General features: G+C 27.7%; 1 protein-coding gene across 4 annotated transcripts in view; it reads left to right on the top strand.

Moving 5' to 3' along the window:
* Positions 1 to 13,521, top strand: part of LOC107452930 (uncharacterized) — a 67,421-nt gene extending 53,900 nt beyond the window's left edge. For all 4 annotated transcript variants that reach the window (XM_043056104.3, XM_016069561.4, XM_087165259.1 and 1 more), the window contains 5 exons: positions 8,276 to 8,485; positions 9,434 to 9,594; positions 9,702 to 9,907; positions 11,090 to 11,330; positions 13,228 to 13,521. In XM_043056104.3, coding sequence (XP_042912038.3) covers positions 8,276 to 8,485; positions 9,434 to 9,594; positions 9,702 to 9,907; positions 11,090 to 11,330; positions 13,228 to 13,454 — 1,045 coding nt within the window. In that variant the 3' untranslated portion in view covers positions 13,455 to 13,521. The remainder of the gene's footprint in view (positions 1 to 8,275; positions 8,486 to 9,433; positions 9,595 to 9,701; positions 9,908 to 11,089; positions 11,331 to 13,227) is intronic.
* The last annotated feature ends 624 nt before the right edge of the window (positions 13,522 to 14,145 follow it).

Raw genomic sequence — 14,145 nt, 5'->3', positions numbered from 1 at the left:
CAACTTCTTTGAAAACAAGGTTTTCAACAGGAACAAATTTATGCTTCATTATAACAAAATTATGCCAATTTACGCTAATTCAAAAGTCAAAGTTAAAAATTTGTTTTGAAAATTCCTATGAATTTTTTCATTGGCAGAGAAAGAATATAACAGATGTGACCTGTCTAACGAGGTAAGTTTCTTCAGTGAGCAAATTTTTTACTTCAAAAGTGACCTAATGTTACAGTTGACTTGCAGAAATTGCCTACGGTCATATAGTGTTAGAAGAGGTACTAAAGATTTGAGTTGAAAGAGCCTGTTTCTGTTTCATAAAGGTGTAACATGTAGTTTGCCAAGAAGTCCACCATTCATGCCTTGAGAGACAAAAAATTCAGTCTCATTGGTGCAAAACTGACCTTGAAAATTTTTACAAAAGTTTGCATTATGCTAGCAAAACTGTGGAGGCCATTTGCCTGTTATGCTAATCTATATTAAACCTTATGCTGTACACTTTATAAATCAATTAATATTTTTTTATCAAAATTTTTTTTGTGAGTTTTGTGACAGCCTGTATTTGTATTGTGAATAATTTTCTATTTGAATCAAATATAATTTGTTGTTCAGGGACACAGAAAATTTTGTTGGAGAGTTAATCCAAAGTACCTATATTATGCTATGAAATTTTCATATTCTTCTTGTAGTCTTTATACACTAGCGATTTTTATAACCTTAAAAAATAGCATAATTAATATTTTTTTTAATTATTTTTTTGGAGTGCACAGTATATAGTTTTCTCTGTTAGCTATAAAATTCAACTTTTCTGTTTTTTATTTTTAAGTTTCAATTAATTTTTTAACAAGACATGTTCCCAAGACATGTAACAAAATTGTCCCAATTTACCACAATTTTGCAATAAAAACTTTCTCTTGTTTAAAAAATTATAGTGAAGGAAACTATAAATTGTATGTATTTTCTAAGTTTTGTAGCTAAGATGAGAATTTTGTCAATGTTTTTCCTCTTTTAACTCTTTAAAGACCAAGTGGCCTGAAGAAGTCCGGACTACTTAACGACCGACTGGGGTCAGTGGGGAACTCTGAAGGGTGAATGGGTAGTAGTGATTGGGAGGGGATGAGCTGCTTGACAGTGATGTATAGGAACTCATCGAAAGTCAAAAGGAAGAGGTGTGCGAACTTCACGCTTTATTCAGAAACACTTCCCCCTGTGGTTTTAGGGAAACACAAAATCCTCTTAATTTGTAACAGATTTGTTTGTTGTTTGAACTGGACCATTTTATTCATTTATTAAAAATTCGGGAATGGCGTTCTTTTGGGAATTTATTTTTGAAATATCAGAGTCCATTAAAACAAATATCTTTTTAATAAAATTGTAATGTGCTTACTGTTGACTACCAAACGTTAATTTTTTGTATAATTACAAATACATTATCATAAATACCGAAATTACTGAAAAAAATTTGAATAAAGCCAACATTGTATAATGCTTTCTGTTAATCATTGATATTTTAATGATAATGTTATCATTAAAATAGTATCATTAAAATATCATTAAACCCGTTCATGGAAATTTTGATCCCTGAATAAAATAAAAGGTTACTATTTTTATCATTTAATAAACTTTTTATAGGTATTTTTTTATCAAATATTTTATTTCTTTCCATTTTGTTCTCCACTAACCTGTTTGGTATTTTTCAGTAATCAATTTTATTACAGTGTGCTTTTCATTAGTGAATGTTAGACGATAGATAAAATAATTTAAAATACATTAAATTAATAATATATCTTTTAAACTTGAGCTAGTGCAGATATTTTAGACTTTGTTTTACTTTAACAAAAAAATTTTTAAATCTTAAAATTCTTATTAAAATTTCTATTTAATGCTTTATTAAAGAAAACTAAATTCCATTATATCTAAATTTATGATTATACATAATTTTAAATACTATACAAATATTTAAAAAAAAATAATCCAGCTTTTTTTTTCTAATTTTTTTTACATTGTATTATATAATTTCGGTATAGTAATTTCGTTCTTTTTGGTATTAATTTCCTATCAATTAATATATAAATTATCTTTAAGGATAATAAGTTATATAAAATTATTGTTTAAAGGAAATTGCTTTCACACATAAAGGATTTTTATAAATGTCATCTCACTTATATGTAAGCAGTTTTGATAATGCAGTTTTTGTATATAAGTAATTCAATAGGTATAGTCAAACAATGTCGCAGATCTTTCTGAATGAAATGGTTTTTCTGATTTCACCTGTAAGGTTTTTAGGTAATTGTTATGAAATAGCTTATTAAATTTGAATACATTTTCTTTACGCAGCAAGTTATATATTCTAGTTGTAAACCAGAGCTTTTTAATCATTATTTACTTTTTCACTGCAATTACAATTTCCAAATCAGCTTAAAATTAAGTTTATTGTTTTGTTTATTGTTTTAATTTGGTCCTTTATAGCAAAACATGACTAATGCAAAGTTATTAAATGACATTGCTGATATGAATTTAATTTAATTGAATAATCTTATAGTAAGTCTTATAATAAATAAATAAATTTGTATAAAATAAATTTGTGTCCTGCATCAGATAGCAGCAAAAAACATCCCGATTAAAAATTTATCTTCAAGTCACGATACATAATAGTATCTGTTATCTGGATTTTTTTAATGGTGTAATTTTAATTGCTATTCACTCATTTAAATACTTAAGTCAGTTTGCTAGATACATTAGTTGACTTAAAAATTAAGCAAATTACATTAACTATTTTAATAATTATAATAATAATAATATATATATATACAGGGGAAAATGTCAAAATGAATAGATTTATAAGAGAAAAGTTTTATAGTGAACCTTTTAAATCATTTGTTGCTAAAAACGAGTTTAAATGCAACAAATTGAAGATTTCAAAAAAAAAAAAAAAAAAAAAATCATCAGTCAGTACAATTGCTGAAAGCGATTTTCCTTGATCACCGTACGGGGAAAGGATAGTAAATCCAGTTCTTTTGTGACAAATCCGAAAAGGGAAGCTAATAGGTAGGCATTGACAATAGCAACTTATCTTCTTTGAAAAATACTTGGAATCTATTTCCATTCACTAAACGCTGCAACTATTTGCTGTACCATTTGGTAGTACTCTCATATGATTAGTAGGTAAAGTCTGTAAATGAGTGCAGGTGGTTAAATAGAATTGACAATACGCTCATTTGTAATGCTAAATCTAACCCCATCAATAGTTTATTCAAATAAATAAATTATTTAATTTAATAGTAATTTTAAAAGTTAATCTCTATTTAAAGAAAATAAAAATTAACCCACCAGCTAAAAAGAACCATACCTTATTTTAAACGTTAATTTTCGAGTTTGATTTGATACTCTTCTGAAAGCAGTATTATTATTGAATTCTAAGAACAGTATTATTATTGCTGAATTAATAGATATTTATTTGTTTATAAAAGGAATTTGTTTATAAAAGAAAAGTTTATAAAGGAAGTTTTGTAGCTACATATGAATTTCATACTATAAAGAACTGTTTAAGTATTATTTTTTTTCTTGTTTTAATATGTTTCAGACATTTTATGTTGAACAAAATATAGCTTTGAAGGTGTAGCATATTTATTGATAAAACTAGACATCATTCAATATAATTCAGACTGGTTCAGATTCATATATTTCATTTATATGCATTTCAAAGAAAATATTTTATCCATACTATTAAATAATACCAAAGATACCATCTATTAATTTCTAAGAGAAATCTAGGCTTCTTAATTATTTAAAAATATATAGATTTTTACCCCTTTGATGAGTATGATATAAAGAGAAATAGCTAACATACTTCCATTTTCATTACGCGAAACGGATAAACTTCTAAATTAATATAAATGGAGGAACTCATTCTTTTTTAAATTAAATGCATATATTAAAATAATTGTGAAAAGAAATTTTTCTATTTAAGTAAATTTTTTTGTCTAACAATATTATTTGTTTCCGCTGCAGGCTTAATTTGCTTGATCAATGAATTAAAATATTTCATTTAAATAGTACTAACTCTGTATAGAATGACACAAAAATCTGTAATTAATAAAAAAAATTAATTTGAAAAGTAATCCATCTTTTTTAGTTAATTTCTTACTATTTCAAACAATCGATAAAAATTTAAATTACTACACAATATTTGGTTAACGTTACAATATTCCTCATTCAAAATTGCTGTCATAATCTCATTAGCTCTAATAATACGATGTAGAGTCGTTGTGGCCCAGGTTACAGATCATTCGCCTTCCAATGAGGTATACCAAGTTCGAATTCTATAGCGATGGCTAGTCGACGCGAATTTCGCATCCGGCTCGCATTGACCACAGTGCTGATAACCACAGTGGTAAACGGATCATGACTTAGAGTCCCCCGCAATCAGGCTAACCTTAGGATGTTTTCGCGGTTTCCCTTACCATGTGACGCACATAGGGATCAGTTCCCTTCAAATAGTTCTCCACAAAGGCAAACTTGATCCAGGAGTTCCCTTGTCTTCTGGATCGGATATAAAATTGTAAGGCTACGGAGCTGAACATTACTTGTCGTAAGCCCAAAATTGGTCGGCTGTTCAACGACGGTAAGAAAATAACATGATGTGCAAGTTAAAATATTAAATTTAAAAAACTTATGGGGAAAGTACTGAATGCAAAGTCTTTGTGCTAATATTTGTTTTAAATTATTTGTAAATGAAATTTGTTATTTACCTTTATTAAATATTGAACTATGGAAGTAAATATTAAAGTTTCATTAAAAAATACTTAAAACTAGTGACTAACTTAACTTGTACATTTTTTCTCGTTTATAGTTTTGCTTAGTTATTTTATACTATTTTCTTAATTTTGTTTACACTATGGTGCTAAAAGATAATTGCATTTAAATAATTGAATATTACACGTTGAAACGAGGAGATTTTGAGTTGAATTTAATGCAGGGTTTACTGACACAAGTTCAGAGAAAAGATATGCTGCGCCTAACAAACGGTTTTAAAACAAATCAAAAGGTAAAATGCGCGCTACAAATTTCTCTAACTAAAATGCATAGTAATTGATATAATAGTATAATACAAAATAGGTGCATCAAGAAGATTTCGAAAAATTTATTTACTATGAAATATCAAAATTTGTAAACAAAATCAATTTCACGGGAATTTATATAGTTCTTAAAAACTGGAAGAAAATTTAGTCAATAATTATTTTTGTAAGTCATTATATAACACATTTGCTAAATAATCAAGGATAGATTATCTTTGCATAGCACTCAATAATTAGGACTTAAGTTGGTGGGTTACTAAGGCTTCCTTTGTCCCTTTCAAAGAAACGCTTTCAGCTAAACAGGTGCAATGCATAGAAAGGATATTTTACTTTTCATTCTTCTTTTGAAAACACCAGAATTTTAAATTGTTTTGTACAGGGAGGTGTTAAAGAAATAGCTAACCTTTCCTTGTAGTGGGGAAAGAAAGCTTTTCTTATCTCAACTACAATAGTTCTGCTTCAGAAAAAGCTAAAAAAAAGAAGAAAAAAAAATATTTTCTTCGATAAATAGCCAATTTATCCTTTTAATTCTTTTTCCTTGATTATATGTTTATGAATAAATTCTTTTTCTTTGCATTTATATAAGGGTTTTCATAGGGATCGCTATTTCCCTGATTCTAGTACACAGTAAAAGGATTATGCATGATTTCTTAATTCAAACTTGTGTTAGCCTTTTGTTAAATAGTAAAATGGGTAATCATTGTGTAATCATGTTGCTTTTTTTTCGGTATTTTGGGGTTTGCAGAAAAAAAAGGGGGGGGGGGGGATAACCAGCTGATAGTCGGCTGAAGAAAAAATATGCTAATTTTTATTAAGGATAAAAAGAAACCTAAGAATGTGATACCCTTTCAAATCATTAGGCAGGTGAAAAGGAGTCTGAATACAATAAATTGAAGATTTCAAAGGAGTATTCATTCAAAGATGAGCATAGATTATCTCCTGTCAAAAAGTGGGACTAATGCCCTTCCCTTTTGTGACTAAACTGAGAGGTTGAACTGAGATTGCCAATTGAATAATCGAACAAAACTATCTTGTTTGCGCAAAATTGTTTGTAATTCTTTTATTACCTAACTGCAAATCCAATGTTAACAAATTTAATTTGCACTCAGTTGCTAATATCCAATTTGGAAATGTAATTGTAATTTATTTTAACTGTTAAATTATAATTCAAACTAAAAATAATTTTTTTCCCATGTCATTTTGATGCATTATTGCTCTTTTACTTATAGTTCAATGTGCAGAAATACCTTTTACGTGATATTTCTGCACATTGAACTAGGTATTATCCGAAATAAATATGAAAATAAAGTTTCACTGCAACAGAGAAACTTTTTGTTCATTAATAAATTTAGTTAAGCAAAGTTTCAATAAATAAAAATGTGCTTGTATGAATTTAAAAAGAAAGGATTTTTAAAGTGTTTAAAATTATGCTTGGAAGATGCATACTTTACTTTTACGATGGTTTATCTGCATCTTTAAATGTGAGAGAAAAAAAATTAAAAGAAAAAAAAATTAAAAAAAAAAAACTAAAAATTAATGATAATAATAATAAAAATAAAAATTTTTTAAACTTATGACTTTGAAGATTTAAAAATATTTAATTATGCTTTCTTTTTATCCAACGAAATTAATTAATGAAATTATGTTATAATTAAAAAAATATATCACTGCAATTGCAGCCTCTATTAATTTTAATAATAAAATAATTTCCTTTTAAAAAATTCATAGTTAAAAGGGAAAAAGATAATTTTCCACATTTTTTTTTGATAGAAAAGATTTTACAAATGAAATATTTTTTGTCCATCTGAACCAAACTGATCCCATTTTACTTACAGAGCTAAAGTGTGCCTACAAGACCGCTAAAGTGTACGTTCAAATGAAAATAAATAAATACTGAATGAAGACAGGTACAGACAAATTGTAGAAACTTGATGTTGACAACCGACTTGATGTTGGAGAAAACAGATGAAGTTAAATAAATAAAATTAAAAAAAGATATCCGATAAGTCAGACATAAGATGTAATTTCCGTTGTTACTAAAGAAAACACATTTGTATATATGCTAAAAAATTTTCTTTACAATAAATTGAAAAGAAATGAATTCATTTTTTACCATATCCCATAAGCATTTGCTTTTTCCTTCAAAATTTACCTTAAAAAATTCACTTTTTCTTAAAACTCAAATTCTTCAATTTGCAAGTTTTTAACAGTATTTTAAGAACCAGTTCCAGCTTCTCTTCTTGCAGTTACACCCAAATAACGTTTTGAAAGCAGCATTTGAAAGTTATCTGTTATTTTTCCAAGTATTCAATTAAATCAGAAAAATAGCTCAAGGAAATATTTCTCTAATAATTAATGCAAAAACATTTCCATGATCAAACTTCAATATTATTTGAACTTTATTTGACTCATAAAGTTAAAAAAAAAAGCGTGAATTTAGTTAATATTAACTGAAACAAAAAATAACTAAAAAAATTGTTCTTGTTACTGAATTTTCGACACATTTTCAAGAGGATTTTTTTCTTCTATTTTTGCATGATATAGGCATTTGAAGATAATCTGTTTTAAGAAAAAATAACCCCAAATTTAAAAAATAAATAAAATAACAAAAAATTTATGTATAAATAAAAGGAAGATATGGAGAAAAAAAATCTCATTATTTACTTAATTCCTGCTTTTGAATATTTAACCAGAAAAACGTTCCAAGGGGAAAAAATAAGCAAGCCGATTGTCAGTTTGAATGCCATGAAGTTTCACTGACAAGTAGAGCACGCCTTTGATTTATTAGTGACGTGGGGGAGCAAATGACCTGCTGAGAAGCAAATGACTAAAGAGAACCCCCAACAAAGAGGGTGAGTTCATTTGTGAATTTTCTCTTCTGAAAAACTGAGGATGTTAACGGTGGTAAAATTTCCACTGCTTCGGTCTTTAAAGAGTTAAAGTTGTACTCAAACTTTGGGAGATAATTTATTTACACCCTATTACAAAAAAGAAAAGATTTTTCTGTTTTATTTATAATGTGTAAACATGCAGGGGAAAAAAAACTTGCTAATTTTTGAAAAAAATACTTGTGTGTTAAAATGTCAGATACTTTATAATGTCATAGGAGGGAGGGGTTATGACCCCTATGTCCCCCACTTTTGTTATTCACCTATTGATGTTATTTTTAAAACGAACACTGATTCAATGGATGATATTTTTTCTAGGAGTGCCTCTGATGTGTTTAGTTTACAAATTATAATATGGACAAAACAAAATGCGACATGTAGTTATTTTAAATCCATAATCATGGACATACATCCAAATGGCACCCTTGAAAAAAGTGACACAGTAAATGGAAGGCTATTCCCTTTTACTCTTGGACTGTTTGAAGAAAATGTTAAGGGTCTCATGTTTCATTCTGACAGACGTATACCGTAAGCTGTGTATTTTACTTTTCTTTTAAAAAAGAATTTATTTAAATTGCTTTAAAAAGGCATATTTTAGTTTTTCCTGGTTTGTTATATGTTACCTCTTCTAAAGAGTTTCTTTCAAAAATCTTGAATCAATAAAGATAAAAAATACTGTAAATCTTAACCATTTTTGGTCCTACTTTTATTTCTAAATTTTCTGTCATGTGTGTGTTTGCATTATATTCTACTCAAATTACCTTGATCACTTTATCTTTTAAAATTTTTAGTCTGTATTTTGTGTAGCAGTTTTAATCTCTTAACTTCATCTTTCCTTTTTATGCATATCTAATTAAACAAGTTTAAAAAAAAAGCAGTTTTATTGATGCATTTATGCTTTATTAAAAATAATTTCATTAATTTTTCTAGCACTGAAGTTTTCAAAAAATTTACGCTTCAATATTTAATAAAAGCTTAAGTTTGATAAACATGAAGTTATTAAATAATATTTTTCTTTTCTTTTTGTAATGCCTAAGTAAAATGCAAGTAGTGGACAGTTTTATAAGTCTGTTATATTGTAAATCTTTTAATAGTCATTTTTATGTATTATATTATTATTCTTATTAATCTACAAAATGTAGATATAAGTTCACGTTTGTTTATTAGTTCTGTTCATTATTTTATGTATAGAGTATTCTGAATAGAAATTTAATAAAATTTAAGATTGGGTTTTTCTTATTTTTCTATTGACGGTTGCTAACTAGCTAGCTTTTAATTGTGTACATGTAAACATAATTTTTTTAAATATGAAAAAAATAATCACTTTTTTAAATACAAAATATTAGAATAAATATTTTGCAACAAAAGTTATCACAAGTTTGTAAATACTTACTCAAGTTTACAAGTTAATCAAACAGTACAATAAGTTATGTAGAAATTGTTGAGTTGTAAGTTTTGTTAAATTTGTTATTATAGGTGCATTGGAGAGGATAAAGAAAATGTAATTAAAACTATATATTTCAATGGAGATACACATCCCAGTACAATCACATCACCTCATAACTCTGAAGTTGTAGATGCTAAATTTATTGAATTAGACACTGGTGTTTTTCTGCTAGTTGCATACAATATGAAAAGTAAGTGTTAAAAAGTACATTTTTTAATGTTTAAGCAGATTTGTTTACTTTTGAGAATTAAATGTTTGTCGTAAAAAGTGTTTTTAATCCTTAATTTAATTTTATAGGGGACGGGGAAAAACTTTACTTATATGAACATGACCCATTCAAAGATATTTGGTCCATTCATCAAAAATTTCATTCCTGGAATATTTCTTCTGTTGATATCATGTATCTTGATGATTTTGATTCAAATGAAATATATTTGGCTGTCACTGGAGATGGCACAGAGTCTGGAATTCATCTTTATACTTGGGATTTTGATGACAATTTGGTATATTAGATAATAACTTAATATGTGTTCTTTGTGCAGCGAAAAAAAAAACAGTCAAGAATTATTAAAAACTATATTAAACAACACTATGCAATCATACACAAAACTGAAAAACATATACCAAAGCAATTTAAATAATTGCAATTTTTTTAAATTACTATTTGTTCTCCTACCTGATGGTTAGATGTTATTAGATAATTAAGCAAAATACAATTTTAGAAGTTTTCACAAATTGTATCTGTGGCCAAAAGCGCATTGACAAAACTCACTCTTAAACTTCGCAAAAACACTGCTGATCGACTTTTTATTTCAACTCATAAAAATAAAGATTAACTAGAATTATTTGATTATACTTAGAATTATTTGGCCACAAAATTATACTAATGATTATTTAACATAAGCAAATAATTTTCCCGATAAATTTGCCCTTTAGTAAATAACTTAATTTTTATATTCCAATTGATTGCAGTTGATTTTCCATTATTTATATCATTATATTATATATCATATCATATATTATATCATTATTTATATAAATATATAAATGTGTATGTTTATTGAAACAGATTTTAAAAGAGTAAGTACTAACAAAATAATCACATAGTTTCAGATATCTTTCTAAGAAATGATTCGTTGACAGAAATTTTGCTTTAGCTTACCTGACTTTATGAATCAAAAATGAATAATTATTAAAAGCGCGTCAGTAACTTTGCTTCTGATTAAACAATACTGTAAGAGGATAAATGTTACTGATATTTTCTTTAAAGTAAGTGAAAAAAAAAAACTTTGCAGTTTAATTTGTAACAATCTAGTGATAAATTAATGCGAAAATTCATTTTTAAATGTCCTCATTGAAGGGAATAATTGTAATATTTTTTGACCATTTTCGTAATCAGAAAGCAAAAATTGTTCTTTTTACTTGCTGAATCTGAATTTCATGACGCTAGTACAAACAGTGCTCAAATAATGTCAAATAAATGTAGGTTCGTTTTGGCACTTTAATGCAGTACCTTCTTCAGAGTCAAAACACACAAATTCTGAGTGTCAGTACTGTCAGTTCAAATGGCACTTACCCAATTATGTAATGAAATTTTATTAATGTTTTTTTGTTTTTTGAAATGATTAGTTTATATGATTTATGAATTATGTTTAAAACTAGTTTAAATGTTTTTTTTTTAACAGTTTGGCTTCAAGTTTGACATACCTGAGTCTACAGCAGGCATTGTGTTGTGGGTTAGAGTTGACAAAAGCATTTATTTACTCCATGCTGAAGAAAAAACTATGGTCCAGCAGAACCATGTCTGGGTTGATACTTATACTGAATCAGTTAAAGTATATCTTCTAGATGATCTTGATGATTTAATTGTTGATCATACTATTAATGTTCAAGGTATAAGTTCCCTAGAGCAGTTCAAGTTATTAGGTATGCTATTTGTAGCTCATTACTCCAATTTGTTTCTTAATTTTTATTTTTCTGCAAGTATTTTATAGTACTTTAAATCCTTTAAACATATTAATATTTTTCTTCTTAAACTTTCTGCTAACTACTTTGTGTTTAAAAATTTTAAAACACTTAAATTTTAAAATTTGAGAATGTAATTTTAATTGTTGTTGAAATACTCATATCCAGAGAAGTCTCAAATTTCTGTAAGCCACATTTTAAATGTGAATAGCATTTTAAGAAATAGTTTTTTTTAAAGAATATATTTAATGGTAAGTTGTATTATTATTATTAAAAAATTTTTTTTGTTGCAAACAATATGATGTTGATGTATTTAAATTATTGTGTGTTTAAATTTTAAGACATTAAAAGTTTTGGAAATTTTATAGTTAAATTTTTAAGGAATGTAATTAATTTTATTTGAATTAACTTTAATTTTGATCTAACAAACTTGCATTATTTTTTTATTGATGTCCAAGTTATCCGGTCGCTTGTACAATATCAATGTCGCTTGTACTTCCTAAAAATATCAATGATTTAAAAAGAAAATTAGTTTAATTTCCTTTTACCAAATTTGCATCGTTGCAAAATTCGTCAACAGATTGAACTGCTGATGAAAAAACTGTAAAATCATGTCTTTGAAATAACCACAATAGTAACAGTGTAGCAAAAAATATACGTAGGGGAAGAAGGCTAGCTTACATAGGCATAATGTAAACCAGTCCCCCAAGGTTTGGTGTGGTCCCTGTGTATAAAGGAAGAAATAAATATTTAGAAGCACAGCAGCTGAAGTTCTTGAAACATGTTCCCACCCCTCTTCTCCCCACCACTATTGGGGTTGAGGAGAAGAAGATTTTTTTTTTATTTATTTATTATTGGTCTGCTCTATATTTTTACACTATTGATAAATGGTGCTGTACTGATAATAAAGGTATTCCTTTGAGAAACCATTTATATCATCCATGTTGATTAAATCTGCTAACTCATTTTGACATAGAAAGAAAGAATAAAATGGGGGTTGGCGGGAGGTAGCCTACCTATAGTTTGTCTAAAATAAGAACTCCCCCAGACATTCGCCTGGACCTGTGGTCGTAATGAGGTATGACTATTTCAATTAGTGGTGCGGGTCACTGTTTTGGAGTGGTTTCGGCTTGGGCGCTTGAGTTGGTGAGAGAAAGGGAATCTCTTTCTTTAGTCTATTGTGTTAGTTCTAGAGTTAAGCTACCCTCCCTTAAATGCGCCATTCTTGTTTCCATAGCACCAGACGACCTCAGACTTTGTGGCGGGAGGAGTTCTTAGATTAGACAAACTATAATCATACATTTAGAGTTGCCCAACAACTGGTTCACAGGTGACGTACCTCCTGACAGACACTTTGCTTCTTAAGTGCATGCGCTGGATCTTAGTACATATGATGCTCTCTTAAATCTCAGTATGTTGTTCACCTTGTAAGTTGTTTTTCTAGTATAGCATACCAAACTGAGCAGCTCCTAGTGTTAGTAGAGAGTCCCTCTAAGAGCTGGACTTCTTTTCCTTTCTATATTCTTTGAATGTGGGGTGACCTGAGAGCAAAAATTAACAAAGTTATGTGCAAAGGTTTTAGTTGAATGGGTCTGATAATCAGCAGAAAACATTATTTTATAAAAGTTTTTCTCAGCAGGGCTATTTATTAACAAAATTTGTAATTTATTTTCAAATTCCAAAATTGTTTGCGTTTCCTGAGTAGAAGCCAGCAATAATTATTTTCAGTCTCCTTCCATTTTACTTCAGGTTTCAAATAATCGGTCATTTTTGGAGGCATTCTATTTTATTATTAACTAAGAATTCCCTATGTAAATGTGTTTATTGAGTATTCCAGAAACGTTATTTTTCATTTTAGGAGAAACATATGTTCTTGGAGTCAGTCACCATTCACAAATGGTTTACATAATTCAGCATCGTGGTTTTAATGGTTTTGAAGTTATTCAAGAAATAAATGCTCCTGGAGTAGTTCATGCAAAGATATACGTGACACCAAATCACGATCTTTTTATCATAATAAGTTCAACAACAGGCCATACACGCATTCTGAAATCTGCTATTCGAGGCAGTGCTCATGTGGAGTAATTATAAACAAATTGTCATGCGAATGTTTTAGTTTAAGGTTAATCAAATAAATTCATTTAATATTTTTTGTCCAGGTTTTTTTATTCATTTATATATTATTTGTTTGAGTTTATTTCAGTTTTTTGGTTTATACAACGTTTTTTTCCAGTTATTACTTTTGTTCTATAAATTATTAATTACTTCTGTGTATTGTTTTTTTTTATCAATTTATAAATAAGACTGAAAATTATATCTAGTTTTTTTTTGGTTAATTATAATTAATTTAAAATAAACTTCTGTTATTAAAAGTATAAATTATGGTTTTGATTTGTTAATTATATTTTTATTGAATTTAAAATTTTTTTAACTCTAAGTTAAATGGGCATGAAATTAATGACTGAAGTATATTGTTAAGTTTTCTTTCTTTAATTGTGTATTTTGTTATAAAATAAAGTTTTTAACATGTTTGTGGGTTATATTTTGTAAAAATATAGCTGCTCTAAAAATATTTTAAGAAATAAATTTTTTTTTCTGAAATGTTTAATCATAGTTACTAGATGTTGAAGATGTTTGCAAAAATATAGAATTGATATATGCAATACTCTTGTGGGCGTATAGCTATTGGTCAGCATCGGTATTTAAGTGACGGATTGGTGTCAAAACCAATTTGTTACTTGGACTGCGTGGTGGGTGGTGCCGCTGTTAGTGGAAG

Source organism: Parasteatoda tepidariorum, chromosome 1 (assembly GCF_982258835.1).
Source record: "Parasteatoda tepidariorum strain Cologne lab strain chromosome 1, Ptep-v5.0, whole genome shotgun sequence".
Taxonomy (NCBI): Eukaryota; Metazoa; Arthropoda; class Arachnida; order Araneae; family Theridiidae; genus Parasteatoda; species Parasteatoda tepidariorum.
The sequence above is the reverse complement of the archived record's forward strand: the minus strand, read 5'-3'. Positions and strand labels throughout refer to the sequence as shown.